The sequence below is a fragment of the Xiphophorus maculatus genome, chromosome 3 (genome assembly GCF_002775205.1).
Source record: "Xiphophorus maculatus strain JP 163 A chromosome 3, X_maculatus-5.0-male, whole genome shotgun sequence".
Taxonomy (NCBI): domain Eukaryota; kingdom Metazoa; phylum Chordata; class Actinopteri; order Cyprinodontiformes; family Poeciliidae; genus Xiphophorus; species Xiphophorus maculatus.
Window position 1 is genome coordinate 24253673 of NC_036445.1, and position 19897 is coordinate 24273569.

At 40.4% G+C, this 19897-nt stretch overlaps 1 protein-coding gene and 1 long non-coding RNA gene across 6 annotated transcripts in view; one reads left to right on the forward strand and one right to left on the reverse strand.

Moving 5' to 3' along the window:
* trak1 (trafficking kinesin protein 1) overlaps positions 1-17543 on the forward strand; it is a 37607-nt gene extending 20064 nt beyond the window's left edge. For 4 of the 5 annotated variants that reach the window (XM_023330468.1, XM_023330466.1, XM_023330467.1 and 1 more), the window contains 14 exons: positions 2205-2281; positions 4767-4883; positions 5089-5189; positions 5357-5465; positions 5936-6014; positions 6098-6228; positions 6348-6422; positions 7626-7763; positions 7854-7930; positions 8029-8268; positions 8354-8682; positions 10725-11186; positions 12256-12358; positions 14385-17543. In XM_023330468.1, the coding sequence (XP_023186236.1) occupies positions 2231-2281; positions 4767-4883; positions 5089-5189; positions 5357-5465; positions 5936-6014; positions 6098-6228; positions 6348-6422; positions 7626-7763; positions 7854-7930; positions 8029-8268; positions 8354-8682; positions 10725-11186; positions 12256-12358; positions 14385-15441 (3069 nt within the window). In that variant the 5' untranslated portion in view covers positions 2205-2230 and the 3' untranslated portion in view covers positions 15442-17543. Of the gene's footprint in view, positions 1-2204; positions 2282-4766; positions 4884-5088; positions 5190-5356; positions 5466-5935; positions 6015-6097; positions 6229-6347; positions 6423-7625; positions 7764-7853; positions 7931-8028; positions 8269-8353; positions 8683-10724; positions 11187-12255; positions 12359-12605; positions 12703-14384 lie in introns of all 5 variants that reach the window. The other variant, XM_023330469.1, reaches the window with a different exon arrangement.
* Positions 499-4632, reverse strand: LOC111608067. Its single transcript, XR_002752518.1, has 4 exons — positions 4545-4632; positions 4353-4467; positions 2178-2302; positions 499-1140 (listed from the first exon to the last, which is right to left on the reverse strand). It is a non-coding gene; the product is annotated as an uncharacterized LOC111608067 (long non-coding RNA).
* Positions 17544-19897: the final 2354 nt, after the last annotated feature.

The window sequence follows — 19897 nt, forward strand, 5'->3', positions numbered from 1 at the left end:
GTATTTTCGTTTAGTCATTTCACCTGGCAGGAGTATTATAGTGGAAATAAGCCAGCATGCTCTTTGATTAGCTGCACGTACACAAATATAAAGCATGACAGGTAAACAGGCTGCACCCTGTCCTTCCACGCTTCCAAGGCAGATAGCAGATGAAGACAATTGTTGTGGTTTGGCAAGCATATGGGTGGATCTGAGGCTTTCGAAACACAGAAATGTGTTACAGTACATTTGTGTGTTTCATCCTTAGGCCTATTTGTTGCTGATGCTACAGTTCAGATTACAGTTTTGATCTAAGTTTATTTTTCTGATTATTTATTAACCTCAGGTTTGTCGTCATTGATGCTAGCACAAATTCTTTATAGGGGTTGGTCTCTATGGCCTGAGCAGTCGTTATTTTTTTATGTTAAGACAGGTGACGCACACCTGTAAATGCTGTAAAACAGTGTTTTACTAATATTTTAAAACCTTCACAAAGTGATTCTGTAGTTGATTCTTCGAGCTGTCTCTAGCAGTTTATATTCGCATTTGCGGTAAGTAGATAGAATTACTAAAGCAGCACTCTCTGTGTGTGTGTCCCTAAGATGGTCTTGATCTTTAACCTTAACCCAAAAAAACTGCCAACATTTCCAAATCAAGCATGCTCCATAACAGACGAAGGTTGAAAGCACAATATGATAACACAGAACAGTTATACTGTACTGTAAGGTGCTGTAACCTATGTCTAGGTTTTGACTGGGCCATTCTAACACCTACTTTTATAGTTGAACTTGAAGGATCATATCTAAACATTCCTCCATTACATAAAATTTAAGGCTGTGGTCCCAACATTGTAAAATATGAAGAACAAAAAAACCCTGTAGGGGTATAAATACTTTTACAACATGCTGTATATCTTGTTTCTGACAGCCACGCTGTTGCTCCAAGTGTTGATAATAAAATGTGTGCTTTGCATGGGCCGACTCTTTTTGCATTATTGTTTTGCATATTCCTTGCATCACATTCCCTTTTTGCTAAAGATAAACGTTGAAAGCGTCAGATGTGATCAAAGTTCTTTGGCTTTTTTTAGGGCTTCAAAGGTGGCATGTGGAAAAGTCAGCCATGATGAGACATGTACCTTCCACTAGGAAATGATAACTGAATCTGCAAATGAAGGAGATGGATAATCATACAGATGAACAGGGTTGTGGTTTTACACTCTGAGCTCTGAAACTGTTCTCAGTAGCTTATCGTTTCTGACTCATTAGTTAGGTTAAAGACGAGCGCGTTATTTATGTGGGTAATAAAGGTTGTTCTTTGAATTTTGATCATGCATGTGCTTCGAACTGGAAGCGAAAAGAAGACTGCAGAGGGAGCAGCTAAACTCTGGTTACATGTCGGCTGTGATGGTTGCAAGTTAAAATCCAGGAGATAATGAGCTGTTTATTAATCAAAGTTATATAATTTGAAGTCTGATACAAGCGGAGGTCCGCCTCCCACTTCTATCTGTCAGGGTCAATACTGGAGACACCTTTACTAATCACGCTATGCAGGTCCAAGGGTCCATGTAATTGAATCAGCAATTCAAAGACATAATGGTGATTCTATTTTGAATTTCAAATTGGTAGCGTAATACATATGCACTTTTTTTTCTGCACTATTTGATCTCTAAAAGCTTTCAGTGTCTCGCAAAAGTATTCATCCTGGTTTTCTTCCAGGATTTCATTGTTTTTTTGCTGAAGAAAGCTTTTACCACAGCATGATGCTGCCATGAAGATGCTGTGTTCAGGAAGATGTGCAGTGCAACATTCAAAATGTGAAATTTTGGAGTGTATGACTAATAGTTTTGTGGTCAACAGATTCTCCAGATCCACAGCTGTGGATGTCTGCAGCTCCTCCAGAGTTACTATGCGCTCCTTTGATTTATACTCTCCTTGCCTAATCCTCTTTTTAAAAAAAAAAACCTTTTTCTGCTACATAAAACTCCAATAAAATGCATTAACATTTCTGGTTGTAACATGATGTGCAAAAATCATTGAGGTGTAAACAATTTTTGCAATATTCTGTAAATGTGACCGTTTGTCTTTTTTTTTTTTTTAATTTAAGGCAAAAATCCTCAAGATCACATTTGTAATGCCTGCTTTAAGTGCAGTTGTTGTCGTTTGTTAATCTTCTTTTGGACATTTGTCTCTGAAACTTACCATTCCCTCCGTGTCTCCCTCCTGCAGTGTTGTGTGCAGACAGAGTGGGCCAGATGACAAAGACCTACAGCGACATTGATGCTGTCACCCGACTGCTGGAAGAGGTCAGTACGGAAAAGTAAAATCTGTCGAAGCAGATCAAACAGAAGGCGACATTTTTAGAGGGATTTTAAAGCACTTACTTTGGGGATGTACTAAGTGACGATTTAAAACTTGGGATTCTCTCTGAGGGTCAAAAGAACAACATCGTTGAACTCGTTTCCTAAAGCTGCTATTTTAATGTATCACCTCTCCCCGTCAGTGACAAAAAAAAAGAGCATAAAGTAGGACATCAAGAGACAAAAGTGTCTGAAAACTGAATGGTGTTGCTGTCAAATAAAACTTGAGATGCAACACTCAGATGGGCATGCAGGTTTTCTCTGAACAAAGCGCTGGTTGTGACCATGCCAGTTGCTTTGTGTTCTTCAGTTGCACATGAAACACAACTTAGCGTTGCTGCCTTTGTGTGTCAGGCTATTTTTACTGCCAGAAAACAAAATGATTGTGAGGCAGCAGACTCAGCCTCAGGTGAATAAGCCCTTAATGATTGTTCAGGTATGACTAACAGCAGCCTTTTCTGTATGTTTAGCTCATGATTTCTTCCATGGCTTCATTTATTGCCAGTCCTTCGGAATTCGGATTAATGAATAACCTTCAAATGAAAGGATTTGTATTTGCAGTAGAATAATCGGACAATTCTAATTTTTTAAAAGTCTAAATTTTAATTATGTGTATTTAACAGGGGGAAAAACATTGTAAGAAATAATTGTTTTAAGAAAATGGCTAACGGCATAGTTATTAGTCACCCTTTAGACGACCACATTTTGCAAACAGGACAGTATTCAGTCCTCTAGTGTGAAATCCTCCTCCTGATTTCGTCTTTTCTTCAGCTCACACTGTCGGTGTTCCCATTGGAGGATAGAGAAAGCCATGAAAGAAGGTTGATTTTGAGTCTGCTGATGTTTTTTTTGTTTTTTTGAAGTAGAAAACCAGCTCCACAGCATTATAGATCTTCTATTAGATTTGGGCACAAAGTCTTTTCCCATCTATTTATCACTTCACGTCAGACACACTTAGAGTGTTTGTCTGACCAGAGCACTTGGTTCCAGTTGAAGTCCCAGTAGAGTTTAGCAATCTCCACCTGTTTAGGTTGGAAACATTTTTGATTTTATTGTGATGGTTGGGATGCAGACGGTATGTAAGGTCATAGAACTCCCTGACCCCATCATACTCTTTGCTGCAGTTTCCCTGCAGTGAGCTTGAGAGATTTCTTTACCTCCCAGACTGGCCTGCTTACTGTGTGCTGACAAAACAAATATGAGTTTCATACTGGCCAGTAGCTGAACAAAATGTCATATCAATAACACAGGAAAAAAAGAGAATCATGGATGGAAAATTAGACTTTTATTAAGGCAAAGTAAAAAATAAAAAAAGCTTTTTTGATATTCTTTGAATGGAAATGTTTGGGGGACCAGTGATTGTGACACCATTGATTTCTGTTAAAACCTGTTTTTTTCTAAGGTGACTTTTTTCTCAGTAAATTATAAATGTTGGATTTTTCCAAAAAGATTTGAACGTGCACTTATGTTACTGCGATAAGAGATGAATCTATTTTAAGGTTTTTTATTTACTCAACTCATAGGTTTCGATGACTATGTGACGGTATAAACAAACACTTGAGAAGCGGTGTTAATGTCTTTCTGCTTTGGATTTGTTGGAAACACAGAGTAGTCTATCCAGTAAATCTTTGTTTTTTAACATCCTCCTAAAACATTTTCTGCCCTATTAAGCATAACCAACTATATTACTGGCACAGACAGCCAGATTTCTTGATACTTGTATAACTGGCTAATATTTATTACTTCTTTGCAATACTGATCTGGAGAACAGTGGTATTGCAATTCTGAAAAATTTGGTCATGATGTATTGCGCAGCTCTGATGAAGGGACGCTGATAAATTTGCCTGCAATAAAAGCTTGAACAGTTCATCTTTTGTTTTCTTATTTTGTTTTTGTTGATGTTTCCTCCTCTTTAAGATTAATATATTGCTAAGAAGACTGATATTCTACTTAAATACACTTTAATTATTCAAAACTGATTGAATAAATGTCTTTTTCTTGAGCAATAAACACACACCTGATGTAGTTTGGGTGGTGCGTGACGTAATGATGTGGAGGCTAATAGTCATAGACGTAGCGGTCCAGGGTTCAGTTCCTGAACTTGGGACTTTCTCCATTTGTCTTCCCACATTCTGAAAAGCAAACGAGAAAAAACACTAGTTTGAACATTTAACTGTGAAATAAAGTCAGAAATGGTATACCGACTCACTTGTTGTTGTTTTACACATCTTGCACACTTTCTTTAACAGTGTCACTTTTTGTGGTGTTGTAGTTTTGTATTTTTTGATGCCTCTTGTCCAGGACTCCTTTTGGGGAAAAAGAGATTTTAATCTCAATGGGATTTAATACTGTTTAAAATAAAGGTTAAGTAAAAATAATTTTTAATTTTTTTTTTTAATTGCTCTAAATCAAAAGTTTGTGTTTGGAGCAGAAAGAGCGGGACCTGGAGCTGGCAGCCCGCATCGGACAGTCGCTGCTGAAGAAGAACAAAGCTCTGAGTGACAGGAACGAGCTGCTGGAGGAGCAGGTGGAGCACGTCCGAGAGGAGGTACATACCAGCAATATTAAAGGGCTTCTGTAATCTCTCAGATTCAAAGGTGATAATAGTTAACTGCCACATATGTGCTGTTTTTTTTTTTTTTATTGAGCCTTGCAGGTGCTTGGACATGTTGTGAACAAAATTCTCCAAATCAGCTCTTTTGTTTTTCTTCCCCTGTCCAGTGTTCATCATTTCCACATATGTTCACATCCAGGTGTCTCAGCTGCGTCACGACCTCTCCATGAAAGACGAGCTGCTGCAGTTCTACACCAACGCCGCTGAGGAAAGTGATGGGGACTCAAACACCTCCACGCCGTAAGCATCCTAATACTCACTTCATCTGCTCCGGTCACATCAGCATGCAGCTGTGGTGTTGAATTGACATTGAGAAGTTTTGGTTGAATATCTAATAATAATTTATTTATTTTGGGGATTGTAAATAAAAGAAATGTAATGGAGGTGAAATATTGCTGTGTTTACAGGGTGCGTTTGAGTGAACCCAACGTGTCCACCCCGGCCCTGTTTCCATTGGACTCCCTGCAGAAGAAACTCAAAGATTTGGAAGAAGAAAACAAATCACTGCGATCTGCGGTACGTAGAAGCATGAGCTTTCACTGTAATGTAGATGACAGTCTACATTTCAGATAACAGGAAGTAGATACACATATAAGTTCTAATACAAGCCCATTAACATTTGATTAAACAGCGCTGCTGCATATGTGGCTAAAAATAAACGGCACACTATTTCTAGCCCTCAGTTTGTTCCTAGCTGAATATCTGACCACTTGAGTTTATTTAAATATGTTGGCTTTTTGCCGCAGATCCAGCGCTTCAGCAAATTGTACAAATTTTAATTGAGTTGATGTCGGGGCCACTCCAGAGGCTCCATCATGTATCCAATTTTACATTTTTGCCATAATTTAGTGACATAGCTTCAGCAATACATAACCAATATGCTATAATAATAAAACCTGTATCCTTTTTCCATGTTAAATAAATGCATCGTGGAATCTTTTCAGATTGCAAAGATTGATCACCGTTTTATCTATTTGTCCTCACAGGCGAATCATTTGGAGACTGAAACGATCTCGTACGAGGAGAAAGAGCAGCAGCTTGTCAACGACTGTGTCAAAGAACTACGTGAGTTTTATATCTTTTCTTTTTCTTATCTGTCATTAAAATTTCAGTGGCTATAAATTTTTTTTCCCCTTCTATCCTCCCAGGAGCTGCTAACCTCCAGATTTCCTCTCTGGCAGAAGACCTGGCCAGGAAGAGCGAGGATGCTTCCAGACAGCAGGAGGAGATCACACACCTCCTCTCTCAGATCGTCGACCTGCAGAAGAAGGCGAAGCTCGTATGAAAGCCTCAAAAAATAAATAAAAAAAAAAAAGCTGCTAATGCAAACAAGGACTTTTGGATACATTAGATAAAGAATTGCTACTGCATGCAATGTGTTGTCCTCGGTGTTCACAGTATGCAGTGGAGAACGAAGAGCTGACTCAGCACCTGGGTGCAGCCAAGGACGCCCAGAGACAGCTCACTGCTGAGGTAAGCTGCAGGCTGTGACCACATGACTGTGAAGGATTATCAGTATTATTATTAAGCTATTTTATCTGTGTTTTTATTTATGTGAAAAGTGACCATTTTTGAGGACCAAAGCATTCTCTTCATGCAACGAACTCTTAAATATTTAATTTTTACTTAGAAAAATAAGTTCTAGACTTGAAGTTGTAACTATTGATATGGAAGTTTTCTACTATATATTTACTCATAGTAAGTAATATTTTCATCAAGCTTTAGTTAGGTTCAAAAACACTTAAAATGAGAAAAATATTCCAACATAAAAACCTCTTTGTGAGAATACTTATTTTGTCAGAAAGGAAACAAGCATAAATATCCTTAATCCAAGATATTTAATCTTAGATTCCAGTTTTTGCAGTGATTAGAGACTGGATGTTAATTAGGTTTAGGTCAAGGTTAAACTTGGATGGAGGTTTTTGGACAGAATAATTTGCGTTTATCTCTCTTTCAGATCAAAATTTAAAGCTATTTTTATTCAACCAAAAAGTTTGTTTCCTGATAGGAATTAAGACATGCATCTATTAAAATATGTCATGTCTTATTTATGTCCAAAGTAATGTCTTAATGGCTAGGGTACATCAAGACTAAATTTGGTAGATATTTAGTTTAAATGTTATCTGTTTATTTATTTTTTTATTCTGCAGAAACACGAAAAGTATTTTTGGTTTAGTTTCTACTGCAAATATCTTTGCAGATAATATGAGATACCAGATGAGACAAAAGTAGCTAAAAAGTAAATTTCCTGCAAGAAATAGGATCTTATTTAGAGTCAAAAATTCCTTAATTTTGAATAAGAAAATGCTTGTTCCACTGGCAGATTATTTTATTTATAACATGGGAAAAAGGTCTTGCTGCAAATGAAATAACCTGCAAATGAAACTGGAACTTTTTCATCAGTATTAAGGATTTATTGACCCTAAGCAAGCTGCTACATCTTGCTGAAAAGTTACTTGTAAGTTAGTTTTGTCTTATTTCAAGTGCAGTAAGATATCTGCACTAGAAATTACACAAAAAATGCTTTGTAATATTTTATGTTTTTGCGGTGATTATCTCTGCAATGATTTTTTTAAATATATATTTATGTTTTAAGTCAAAAGCCTAAGTTTAGCCAAACCTGCTACATTTTTTCACTTTTTTCTGTCGTTCCGCCTTTCCTCTCTCCTTGCTCAGTTGCGGGAGCTGCAGGATAAGTATGCAGAGTGTATGGAGATCCTCCATGAGGCTCAGGAGGAGTTGAAGAACCTGAGGAATAAAACTCTACCTCTCAACACCCCGAGGCGTTTCCATACACTGGGCTTATTCCCAATGGTCAGCACATGAGCCGTCACAGCTTTATGCAGTTTAGCATATTAGACTGTCAGCTCCAGCAGAATGAATGGATTCATTTTCTTCTCCCAGGACTCGCTTGCAGCAGAAATAGAGGGAACTATGAGAAAAGAGCTTCAGATGGATGATCCGGACGTAGAAGAGCAGAGGTGCCTTTAGTTTTACGCTCTAACGTTGTTCCTGCATGATACTTTGAGCGTATCCCTTGATCGCCGTAGTAATGCGATTGTGTCGCTCGTTTCTCCAGACTGCACCCAAAGCGAGTTTTCCAGACGGTGAAAAACCTCAACTTGATGCGTCAGCAGCGTTCCTCCGCGGCCCCCTCCCCTCTGAACATCCCAGGGTCCAATCAGAACTCGTGCTTCACCTCGGGCCGCTCCAGCAGGGTGGGCACGCCTCGCTCCAACTCCATCCACGGGAGTGACACAGGAAGTGGGATCATCTTGGACAACAGGACAAGCAGTATCTTGGAGGGTCCGGATGACGGGTGAGGAACATTTTGAATCTTTAGCAAACAGAAAGGGGGAAAAAATAGAGATTGCTCTTCTTCTTATCTCTCTTTCTCTCCTCAGGTCGGAAGACTCCAACAAGCGGCCCCCTGGTACGCCGGGGACCCCGGGCAGCAGGGACCTGGAGGCAGCCCTGCGACGCCTGTCGCTGCGCCGTGACAACTACCTCTCAGAGAAACGCTTCTTCGAAGAAGAGAGGGAGAGAAAGCTAGCCTACCTGGGGAAAGAGGACGAAAAGGGAGACGCTGAAGGCAGTGGGGGCCCGGGGTCCCCAACGGAGAGCCTGCTGTCGTTCTGCTCGCATCCCTCCTTTGGAAGCATCTGGTCGGGTTACTCCATCACAGCCAGGTCCTACCTGCCGGAGAAGCTGCAGATTGTAAAGCCGCTGGAAGGTGATTATTGGTCTAATGATCCTCTTGACACGAATAAGGAAAAGAAAAATCGTAGCTTTCAAAACGTCTTCCTGAATTCAAACGAAAACTCAAACAGAAAAGAGAATCACAACCAGAAGCAGAGACAGGACTACAACTATGTCTTTCTAAGTAGCTCAAACAGTGAGACACAGATTAGTCCAACGCAAGGCAATGACGGCAAACACCCGAACCGGTATTTAATCTTTCATAACCAGAGCGAGTCACAGATCCTCCCGAGTGCCTCACCGAATGTGAAGCTGCGCAGAAGCTCCAGTCTGTTGGAGATTCGCAGCCTGTCGGGTTTACAGCCTCCCCTCAGAGCTCCTCTGGCTCTGGGCAGCGGTCTGCTGACGGCCTTAAGACAAGAGGAAGGCACTTTGAACCTTCAGCACTCCTTTTATTTCAGACACACACAGCCGCGCTGCTGGTTCGAAGTGTAGAAACCACACAGGCCACTGACAGCGCAGGAATGTTACAGATCTTAAAAAGCGAGTACGTGGTCTGTATACTTTTTAAAGCAAACATACTTTGTGCTTGTATGCATTTAATCAATATATTATCCAAATTATGCCTTATTCGTTAGGCATAAACTTATGTTTTCACTAAGATTTACCTCCATATCCATATTTAACAGCCGTATTTAACACCTGACAGAGTTAGATTTCACTCCTGGTAGTTGGAACTTTTTAATGATTAAACTGCTACATACACCATTTGCAGTGTTTTTCCTCCACCTAGTGTTCAGAACTAAAATTACAATCACAAAGGTATGCATTACACTATTTGCTGTCTTATGTGTAAAATTAAATAAAATGGGAGAAAAAAAACTACATGGTAGCATAAACAATAGGATGGAAAACAATGTGGGGTTTTTTTTTGTATAGAAAATGTTATTTTGTAGTTCAACATTTTTTATAGTTGGGTCAAATAGAATAAACAAAACAGATAGTATATAATTAGAAATATCCTTTACCGTTCCACAGGGAGGGGAATTCAGGTGTAAAAGCAACAAAGTGACAGAGATGTAGGTTCACACAAAAATATATAAATTATCATGTATATTTTTTTGTTCATTTTTACCTCTGCTCTTCATGTTTGTGTCTTTTGGGATTTTTTTGGGACAAAGTGCCTTGAAGTGTGTGACTGTAACGTAACAAAACAGGACAAGTTCATAGATTATTGTTACTGTTTCATCACCCTGTAGATAGTTTGTTACTGCTCTCTCTGTTGTTTCTTCTTTTGTCGTAAGCAAAACTTTTAGCATGACATCTGTCTTCTGAAACGTGACACTTACACATTTGTTCTCCCAGTTACACGGCATCTTTTATCTGTAGCTGCTTTTCTTTTACCTCCATTTCTGTCTATTTTTGAGCTTTCTTTTCTATATTTGATTCTTTCTTCTTTCCATTTAACTTCTGTTTTCTTTGTAAACAACTTCCCTAATAAAATATCATTTCCTCATCTTCCATTCATTATATTCTTGTCTCTTTTTTTCCAGTTAATTCGCTCACATGTTCCCACATTTCACATATAAAGCACCAAGAATAATGAAATAACAGGACCACAAAGTGCTGAAACTGAACATAGACATTTTGCCCACTTTGCTGTCTGTCATCGTGTGAGACTTTTAGACAGTTAAAACATGGAGACAATCTTTTCTGATATTATTATCTTTATGCTTGTCAAATATTTTGTTCAGTGGAACATAGTGCTGCAGCTTAACAGAGCTAGCTCTCACAAGCTAACCTGATTCAGGTTGTGTGGTGGGTTTTTACTTCCTGTGTTGTTGGCATGCCTGTTCATTCACTCCACATTTCAGACCTAAATGTTAGTTTTGCTAAGGAATAACACCAATGTTTCAATTCTCAGATCTATATCTCAATACGTTTATAAATCTACAGCTCATTGTGTCGTGTGTTCAGGTAGAAGCACAGCTGAAATGGTCTCATTGTGAATTACTGTACATCTAGAGTATCTTTAGCATATTCTCCAGTAACATAAGGCTTTCCTTTTTTGTGCAGGTTCTGCTACCCTGCACGCATGGCAGCAGCTGGCTCAACCACACATGGGGGCTCTGCTGGATCATCGGCCGGGCGTGGTCACAAAGGGCTTTCGCAATTTAGAGCAGGACCGGGAGCAGGAGCGGGAGGACAGCTGGCAGCTGGACCAGCCGGAGGAGGACGAGGCGTCGTGTGATTCATTCACCAGCTTGTCAGGGGAGAGCCCTGCGCCGACAAGTTCGCTTCACTCTACCTCCGCCTGTTGTAACATCAAGGGCAGCAACCAGCTAGAAGGACTGAATGGAGGAATTTGTGGTCTGAAAGAGGCAGTGGAAGGAAAAGATGGACTTGTCGCCGGCACTCTCCTTCCCCTTTCCTGTCCTCCCCCGTCCTCTCCCGTTCCCTCTTGTTCGGAGGGCAGCAGGCACACGGACCTCAAGGAGCTCCAATCCCTGCAACCCGCCACTGTGGACCGCATGCCTGGTGAGGGAGCGTTTTAGCAGGAAAAGAAAAACCCAACCCCAACCCACCCACCTCAAAATGCAGATTTAAATAAAAATAAATCTGGAGCATGGGAAGACTAGAAGGAGTGGGCAGAGGAAGATGGGTGGGAGGGTGGAAGGAGAGAAGGGAAGGCTTTCACTCGACATTTCACAGCTGTAACGTGGCAACGCTTCCTGCATGATCACACTCACCTTCGCTCAAGCCAGGAGCCGCGCCTTACCCACGCAGCCGTCCGCCTCCGTCCAGACAGAGTACTTTTTGATTGTTTTTTTTTACTTTTTTTTTTTTTCTTCTTCTTCTCAGTTTCTCCTTTTCATACGCCGCCTTTGCTTTGCTCACACTTTCTCAGTGCCTGGCAAGTTTCTCAAACCAAAACCTGCAAAGTTCTAAAAATTTAACAACAACAAAAAAAAAATTAGAGTTTGAAAATGACTGGCGCAGTGCAGAGATACAGAAGTATCATCATATTTGGATCCAGCTTGCTTGCTTGTGTGCGTGCGTGGAGGCTGCATCAGGTGTTGCGACTGCAGTTGTTCCAAGTCACGTGAATGCATGACGCTCAGAGCTAATTCGGTGGCTCTGTCAGAGGGTCACCTCTATCAGCACACACACACTAATCTTGATCTGAGCATGTTTGGTCTTTGACAATATTTGCATGTAGTTGCGATCATTTGAGATTTATTTAAAGAATATAATTTTCATCTGTTTCTTGTTCATCCCTTCATTTCCTATCCTTGCTTCACTCTAGTCTTGATTCAGAGGGGGGGATTTTTTCAATACATAAATTGCATTCGATTTATTTGCATTTAACTTGTATGTAGCAGGTCGGTTTCAACAACTAAGAAGATCATTAGATGTTAAAATCTCTTGAAAAATACAAAAGCGGGGCTAATTAAAACGGGTGCTTTCGCTTGGGGTCTAAACTGTGACTGCGACCTATTTCCCCTTTCTTTACAACATGCAGTTGTTTTACAGTGTATGATTTTTGGTGCATTTTTCATCGTGACTGACAGAATTTATTTTGTTCTCCTTCTGAAATTTGCCTCAGTCCATTTCCCAGGGAAATGTCTGTCCCACACCAGCTCCACCTACACCTTCACCACCTGCAGGATTCTCCACCCGTCTGATCAGCTGACCTCGGTGTCCCCCAGGTAACATAGCACCTAAATATTCATCAACGCACACTTTTTCAGCTTGATTTTTTTATCTATTTATTTTTTCTGTTTTGGGTTCCTTTAATATTCACTTCAAATCGCTGTTAATTTATACAAACATACAGGCGCTAATTAAATTTAGCTGGACGCTTCTCTCTTTTTGTTTTCTTTCTTCGAAACACATTTTGGTGTCACAGGGGGTCGCTCAAGTGTTTGTGTCCCTGCTGTGTGATTGGCTTGACAGGTCATGTGATGAGGAAGACGAGCCGGAGGTGTATCAAATAGCTCTTCTGGCAGAATTAGAGCAGACCCATTGAAAGCACCGTTCAGTGTGCAGATGGGTGAGAACGTGCATGTCTAAAGACCTTGTGTGGGTGTGTTTGAACCTAAGTAACATCAGGGTTTGCCTCTAAATGTGTTCTTTAATCCAGTGTGCACAAGTTTCTTTTTGAGGTGGATTCTCATCATAAGGAAATAATAATTCTAAAAACAGTGTTCAGGCCTGTGAAAAGCTTTTAGGACGAAATGATTACAGTGACTAAATCTAACTGTCCTGCATTTTGTCTGGGTGCAGAAAGTTCAAATCCAGTTTGAGAAACCATTTGCCTTACCCTCTGACTTTCCGCTGAATGTTTTTAAATTGACTTTTGTTTTATTTTGAAACAAGGTATTTGACTACTGAGGTTTGGAAATTCCTGCAAAACGATGCCAGAGGGCGGTGATGACGCCTACGTCAAAGATACCTCAAAATATCCACTGTCTTAGTCATGCATTTTCTGGATGACATGCTTGAAATCTAATGATCACGGAGTCTGAACAAAGCTCGACACAATCGCTGCGCCGCTGTCGAGGTTTCTAGCAGAGTAAATATTAGTGGGCTTGCATGTAAGTTTCTCTAAACCTACCTTGTTTAAACTAAAATGAATCATGCATGTTTTGACACGTTGATGCAATTTTAACTAAAAGCTGCCAGACATCCGTGGTCTTTTTGAACAAAAGTGACTTCTCACTTATTGGCCGGTGAAATGTTATATTTTATATTCTCTAGTGTAAAGTTTTTGTGGAGTGTCATTCTGTTGGTAGACTCTTAAACCATATTACTTTACGAGTAGTAGAAGTTAATCTCTTGCTTTTTGATTAATTTTTGTAGCTTGACCAGTCTTGATATGAGAAGTGACACAATACTGTATACATTGGATAATAATCTAATATGAATATCTAAACTGGCAGGAAGGACAGAAAATGAATAAGTCTAGAGGAGGAGAGATGTGGCGTGAACATGGAGGTTGCAGGAACTGGATGAGATGCAGGTAGATGAGCCACTGTGTTGAGCCCTGAAGGGGAGAAAGACTGTCTGGGGTTTTGTGCAGATCGAAGACATTGAAGTTTGTTTGCTTGTTTTTTTTTCAACCTTTACCAGCCTTACAAGCTGGTAAAGGTTTATTTTTCTTGATCGGGGGTAGAGATGCCCCGATCAAAATGTTTTGATCAATTTGTGCCCCACAGTTTTTCTTAGGCTTTGACTTGCTGTTGTCAGTCTTCTCCATTTTGTTTTTCTCTACTATATCATAAGAAGGTAGAAGGACCATATTGAAAAATGTTTCTGCCATAACGTGCTATAGATGATAGCAGAGGCCACATCATGACACTTGCACAAGATCACTGTCTTTTACCTCCTTATAATAGAAACATAAGGATTGAGACTCTTCTTAGCATCTTACAAGAGTGGTTACATGTTTAGCTTGGTTTGCATTATATCAGCTACTTCTCAAAGTTTAATCCATGCATGGTCTCCTGTAAATTTCTGCATAATTTCCACTACAATTCATTGTAGGATTTGCAGAAACGCCTTTCAGAAGAAGAAAAATTCACAGTGCTCTCGCTGTTCCTCAGTTGTTAAGCAGATATGTTATGGTGATTATTGATAAATCAAGTTCATCTGTTTCTGAACTCAAGCATTTTTCACCAAATGACTGTCATTTCTGACTTCTTTTCTACTTTGCCCTCCTCTTTATGTCTCCAGCCCTGCCGTAGCGTTTTGTCAAAGCAGCTCTGCCATCGGCACTCCGACCCACACCTCCTCTCCCGTACCCTTCTCAGCCCCGCACACGCCCTCCTACACCCCCTGCTGCACCCCGCGCCGCCTCTCCCTTTCGCTCTCCCTCGGCGAGTCCTCCACCAACTTGAGAGACTCCACCAAGACCACCAGCACCTCTCTAGGCCTTGTGCGCCTCCTGCTGGAGCATGGCATTTCTGCCTCGGTGTACGATCCTGGCAGCTGGGACCGAGGGCTGGGTGCCAGCGGCGCTTCAACGCCCACAGGAAGAGTGCAGGTGCAGAGCAGCGCAGCCAAGTCAGGGGAGAATGAAGTCAGACAGCTGGTGAGGCGACCGGACACACTCCTCCTTCAGCCCTGCTCCCCTCCGAACTCCCCGCCCCAGGAATCCGCCTCAGCCGCCACGGCGCGGCCCGCGTTTCAGTTTAGCCCTTCGAAGGAGGATCCGCCGTATTACGACGCCTTCCTCGCCTCCAAGCCGGCTCGCACCATTCTGAGGGAAGTGCTGATGGATCTAGAGAGAGAGTACGACGGTGAGGCGGATGAAGACGGCCAGAACGAGGTGGCGAACCTCGGACTGGTGGACAAACTGAAACGCTTCCGAACGCTCTCCCCTGTTTCCGCCTCGGTTTCCTCCGGGAGCGGTCTGTTGGCGCCCTTCAGCTCCAGCGGACTGGGTGGCGGGCTCCCAGGATTAAATGCAGGACTCAGGAGGAACCGAAGCTATCCGGCCCTGGTGGGGGCCAGCATGGCTATGAAAGACCCCGGTGGACCTCCCTGCGCTGTCATCCCACAGACGACGCAAACATCACACCCACAGGATCCGGCGCTGACAGACGAAACGGGCAAAGTGCAAACACATCCCTCCGTCGTCAGGAAAGCCATTCACATACCACAGACTTTACACGCACTGGAACCAGTCACACCACAGACGATAATACAGAGACACACCAGGCCAAACTGGGATTCAGACAACTCAGCAACACAAGGCCAACACAGTGAGGGTCAAACCAGGACATGGTAGGAAAAACTCAGTACATTAGGCCAAAATCACAGCGTTTTAATACACTTTTCATGTTATCATTACACATGTACAAATACAAAGCCAAAAAGTATATGTAGCGCACACTTTGTCTGCAAAAGCAGACCGGTTCAATCCGCCCCCATTTCCCCTTACAGCCAGTAGTCTGTGAACCTGAACAAAATGTCGGAGTGACGACTGAGAGCAGTAGTGGCTGAAACTGTTACACTGTGTTATATTTAAATACTGTCTGGCCAGATTAACGACGGAGTATGCTGCCTTCCTTTGTGTCATTATTGTACAATGTACTGTATATGCAATATACTGTGGCATATAGCATATTATTAAAGCCCCAGTCTGGAGTACTTTTATGATGTGGCTGAATTCATGTGCTATGTCTGTGGCCGGTTTCCAGTCTTCAGCTCCAGTCCTCAAGAGCCAACGTCCTTGAACTGGTCCAACATACTTGAATCAAGCCAATAGCTCATTACCTCTGCCCAGCTGACCAGATCGAGACCTTTAGATGAACTCTGAGACTACCAGCGTCTCCCATTTCAACAGGCTTCATGAAAGCTAAACTGGATTAAAAAAAAAAAGAGAGACATTTTGCTGAATTCCCTTCAGCCTCTTTGTGTCATAAAATATAGTTTCCTTTTAAATAGCTTCTTACATATTTGTACTTTCTCTGGTTTCATTCTTTAACACATAAGCTGATGCAGAAAGCAGCCAACTTTGATTCCTCTTCTCGCGTCGCTGCCAGCACGACACGGTCATGTTTGTGCTGGTTGTGTTTGTTAATCGGAGGAACGGTTGGACAGTCGCATTTCCGACCAGCCAATAAATATCATCAAATGTTTTCCTTTAAAAAGTTGTCATTGTTTCATGAAGCAATTTAGGCATTTTTATAAGATCCTAACTGCTTGTATTTCTATTTTTCTGCGCTGGAGCTGAAAAAGCGTCACAGTTTTTGTCTACAATGTCTTTTCCTCTTTTCCTTTCTTTTGTTGTTTAAAAAAAAAATAAAAAAATCCAGATTGGGGCTTTAAGATATCTTGTTGCTGTGACTGAATGTTCTTATGTGCCTAAAAACAAACACACTGTATTTCATTAGAAACTTAATTGCATTTGTCGTCCTTTGTTGGTTTGTAAATGTTTTTGTTTGCCTTTTGTTTTGCTATGTGCAATAGACATAACTTTATTTGTGCAATTCAACGGTTTGCGTGAGATTCTGTGCGTTCTTCTCATTTCAGATGTACATTTTTATTTAATTTTTTTGTTTTAAGTCCTCATAAAATGTTGGATTCTACGGGAATAGAGTAAAGCTGTTGTTAAATCTGAAGGAGTCCCAGGATATTTTCCTCTTTTTTCCCCCCCTTTATTTATTTTGCTTGATCTGTCCATTTGCATCCAGGCAGTAAAGGATAACATTGATGAATGTAGGTGTCGGGAGTTTGACAGACAAAATGGCCACAGACATGGCGGTTTAGCAAAATACTGCAACATCAGCCCCTTCAGCACAGCTGAAAACGGATCTCGCATTTAACCCTCGAAGCTGATGTCAGTTTGCTGCGTATTTTTATTTTTTCAAAGCATTTATCAGTTGTTGTTTTGTTTTGTCTTTTCAATACTGTCCACCTTGCATCTCTAAGCGTGTACATAATTTACTGAGTTTGGGTCAAACAGCAGAGAGCAGTGAAATCTGAATCCTGCTGATCTCCAGCTCCCGTCTCTGCAGAGTTGATCAGTTCAATCTTTAATCTTTCTGGCTCGATTGCATCTGAATGAGGGGGGCGACTGGAACTCACGTTTGTAAAATGACTCGGTAAACTAAACTGTGATCCCAACACGCAGCGTTTCAGACTTTTACACAGATCAACATTCAGGCTGTTGTTTTCATTAGGAGTTTCAATGCGTAATCTGGGTTTGGACTTTGTACCTGGACCAAGACATTGTAGCTTGAATGAATGGGAAATTGAGCTGTTTCGTTTCATAAGTCACGCAAGTGATAATTGCACATCTTCAAAGTGAAGGATGTTTCAGGTTGTTTATTTTAGTGTCATGTGGAATCACCTTTACTGTACGGATTAAATTCTTCATACTGCCGAGCCTTTTAGAATAATTTCTCTTGCCAGCAGGGGCATTGGTTGTTCGCTGTCTACAAGCCCGTTTCTGCCTTAAGCAGCAGCACAGTTTAAGAAAAATAAAAGAACTCAGTATTTCAGAGGTGAAGAATGGAGCAGTAATGTTGGTACGACAGCGGGTGTCTTAATGTCATTTTTGTGCCACGTCATCCGAATGTAAGTTGTTATTCAGCTTGTAGGGCCATTGTACAGATTTATGTCTGATTTCATCATTTCATTGTAACTGTATGCAACACAAACATGTATAATTTTGAAATATAAATATATATATATATATATATATATATATATATATATATATATATAGTATGGTTAAAAAAAGTAATAAAGGTGAGTAGTTTATGTAGGATTATAGGGAAATATGTTCTAGTCAGAGACTGGTGGGCTCTATTTTATAAAACATGTCCAACTGTCAATAAAATATGAAATAAAGATTTAATTGTCTTTATACTTTGACTTTATTCTGTACATCCGATGATGTTCTGCTCCTCTCAGCTATAAAGGGGCAGTATTATGTTGTTTCCAGGTATAATGTTCCATTTTATAGCACAGTCAAGCAACTGTGTTAACTAAGCATAACTAACATAGTAACTATGTTAGTTACTGTGTTAACTAGTAAACAATAACTAGTAATTTAAAGCCTTAAAATTGGGCCTGTGCCTCTTTGAAACCTGCTCTTTCTGAGACTCCGCCTTCATAACGGCGTTCCTCTGTCAACCATTTAACAACGTTTTCACCTGCACTGCACTGAGAAGTAGCTTGTATAATGAGCTTAGCAAATGTGCAGTTCCACCAGGCGTTTGCTAATTACTGCTGGCTAGTCTGAAGGAGCTGAGCAGGGAAGGCCTGCTCTGTGAGGCGAAAGCACAAAAGTTCTGGAAAATTTAGCTGCGACGATGAACTGCATCTCGAAGGCGGGGCTAGGTCCGACCAGGTGTTTTGCACAGTTGAGTGGTTGCCATGAGAGATTAAAGTATTTCTCAAATATGCATAAAATAATCAAAGCAACACTCCAGGCATGTTTCTTATGACAGAATGACATTATAAAATGACTTAAAGTTCAGAAAAAGTAGATTTCATATAATTCTGTATCTTTAAGGGGCTGCGGTTGTACATATTTCAAAAGATTATACTCTTTATTTTAACATAACAAAAACTTGAAATTTAAATCGTAATATTAAATGAAAAAACATTTTAAACTACTACAATTTCTTAAATTCACGTGGATCTCAACAGCTATTTCAGATCTCTGCTGTAATTATTGCAGAGACCTGCTACATTTATATGATAAATGTTAGAATATATATATATATATATATATATATATATATATATATATATATATATATATATATATATATATATATATATATATATACCAAACATGAAGATAGTTTCAAGGTAACTGTTGATTTATCAGATTTTATAATATCTGTAAAAGTGATTTTTGCGAAACGCTTTCTTGTTATGTCTGTTGTACTGACAGCTGTTTTCCACAGGGGGGCACTGTGTCCAAACCACATGCAATCCAAAGCCTGGAAGCGGAAGTAGACCTAATTTAAGAAACGTTTGATGTATTTTATGGGTTTTTGCAAACCACATTTAAGTAAAATTAAATAAATATACATCATGAACAATACTTATTTCATTCTTGAAAATCATAATAGAGATTAGAGGAGAAGAACGAGAGGCGTTCAACGGAAAGCTTGACAACTCTTCCTCTCTGAATGATGAAGACAGGATCAAGACAGATGGGTAAGCAGGGCAGAATGATTTAAAATTTGTTTTCGGTGCTTGGAGGAAAACGGGCAGGTGTGTCTCCTACATGGGGAAAATGAGAACATTCTGCAGAGCTGAGTCAGATGGAAAATAAGACAACCTTTTTCTTATTTTTTCTTGGGTTCCTCAAGTGTGGTTATTCGGTACATCTTGTTCCTGAGATAGCTGCATTGAAACCCAATGTACATGTAAAGAAATTAATAACAAGAAAACAAAGTCCAGAACTCATAGAGTAAACATCTAAAGTACTTTTGTGTTATCTGCTTAAAGTTTGTGCAGGCAGGATTTCCATGTCCCCCATCAGCTGATGTGAATGCGTAGAGGCCAGGACTCTTTGGCACAGAGCAATTACCAGCTGCTTGGAAAAGAAGGTCACTTCAGAGACGGGATGTGTGATTATAATCTCGGAGGGTGACCAGCTGCATCCCTCTGCGGTCAGCCCTTCACATAAAGAAGATTGTTGGCACTTGAATAATTGAGGGCTGCCAGAAAACTAAGATGCAGCCTTGAACGTCTGTTTCGGTGCTGGATGATTTACT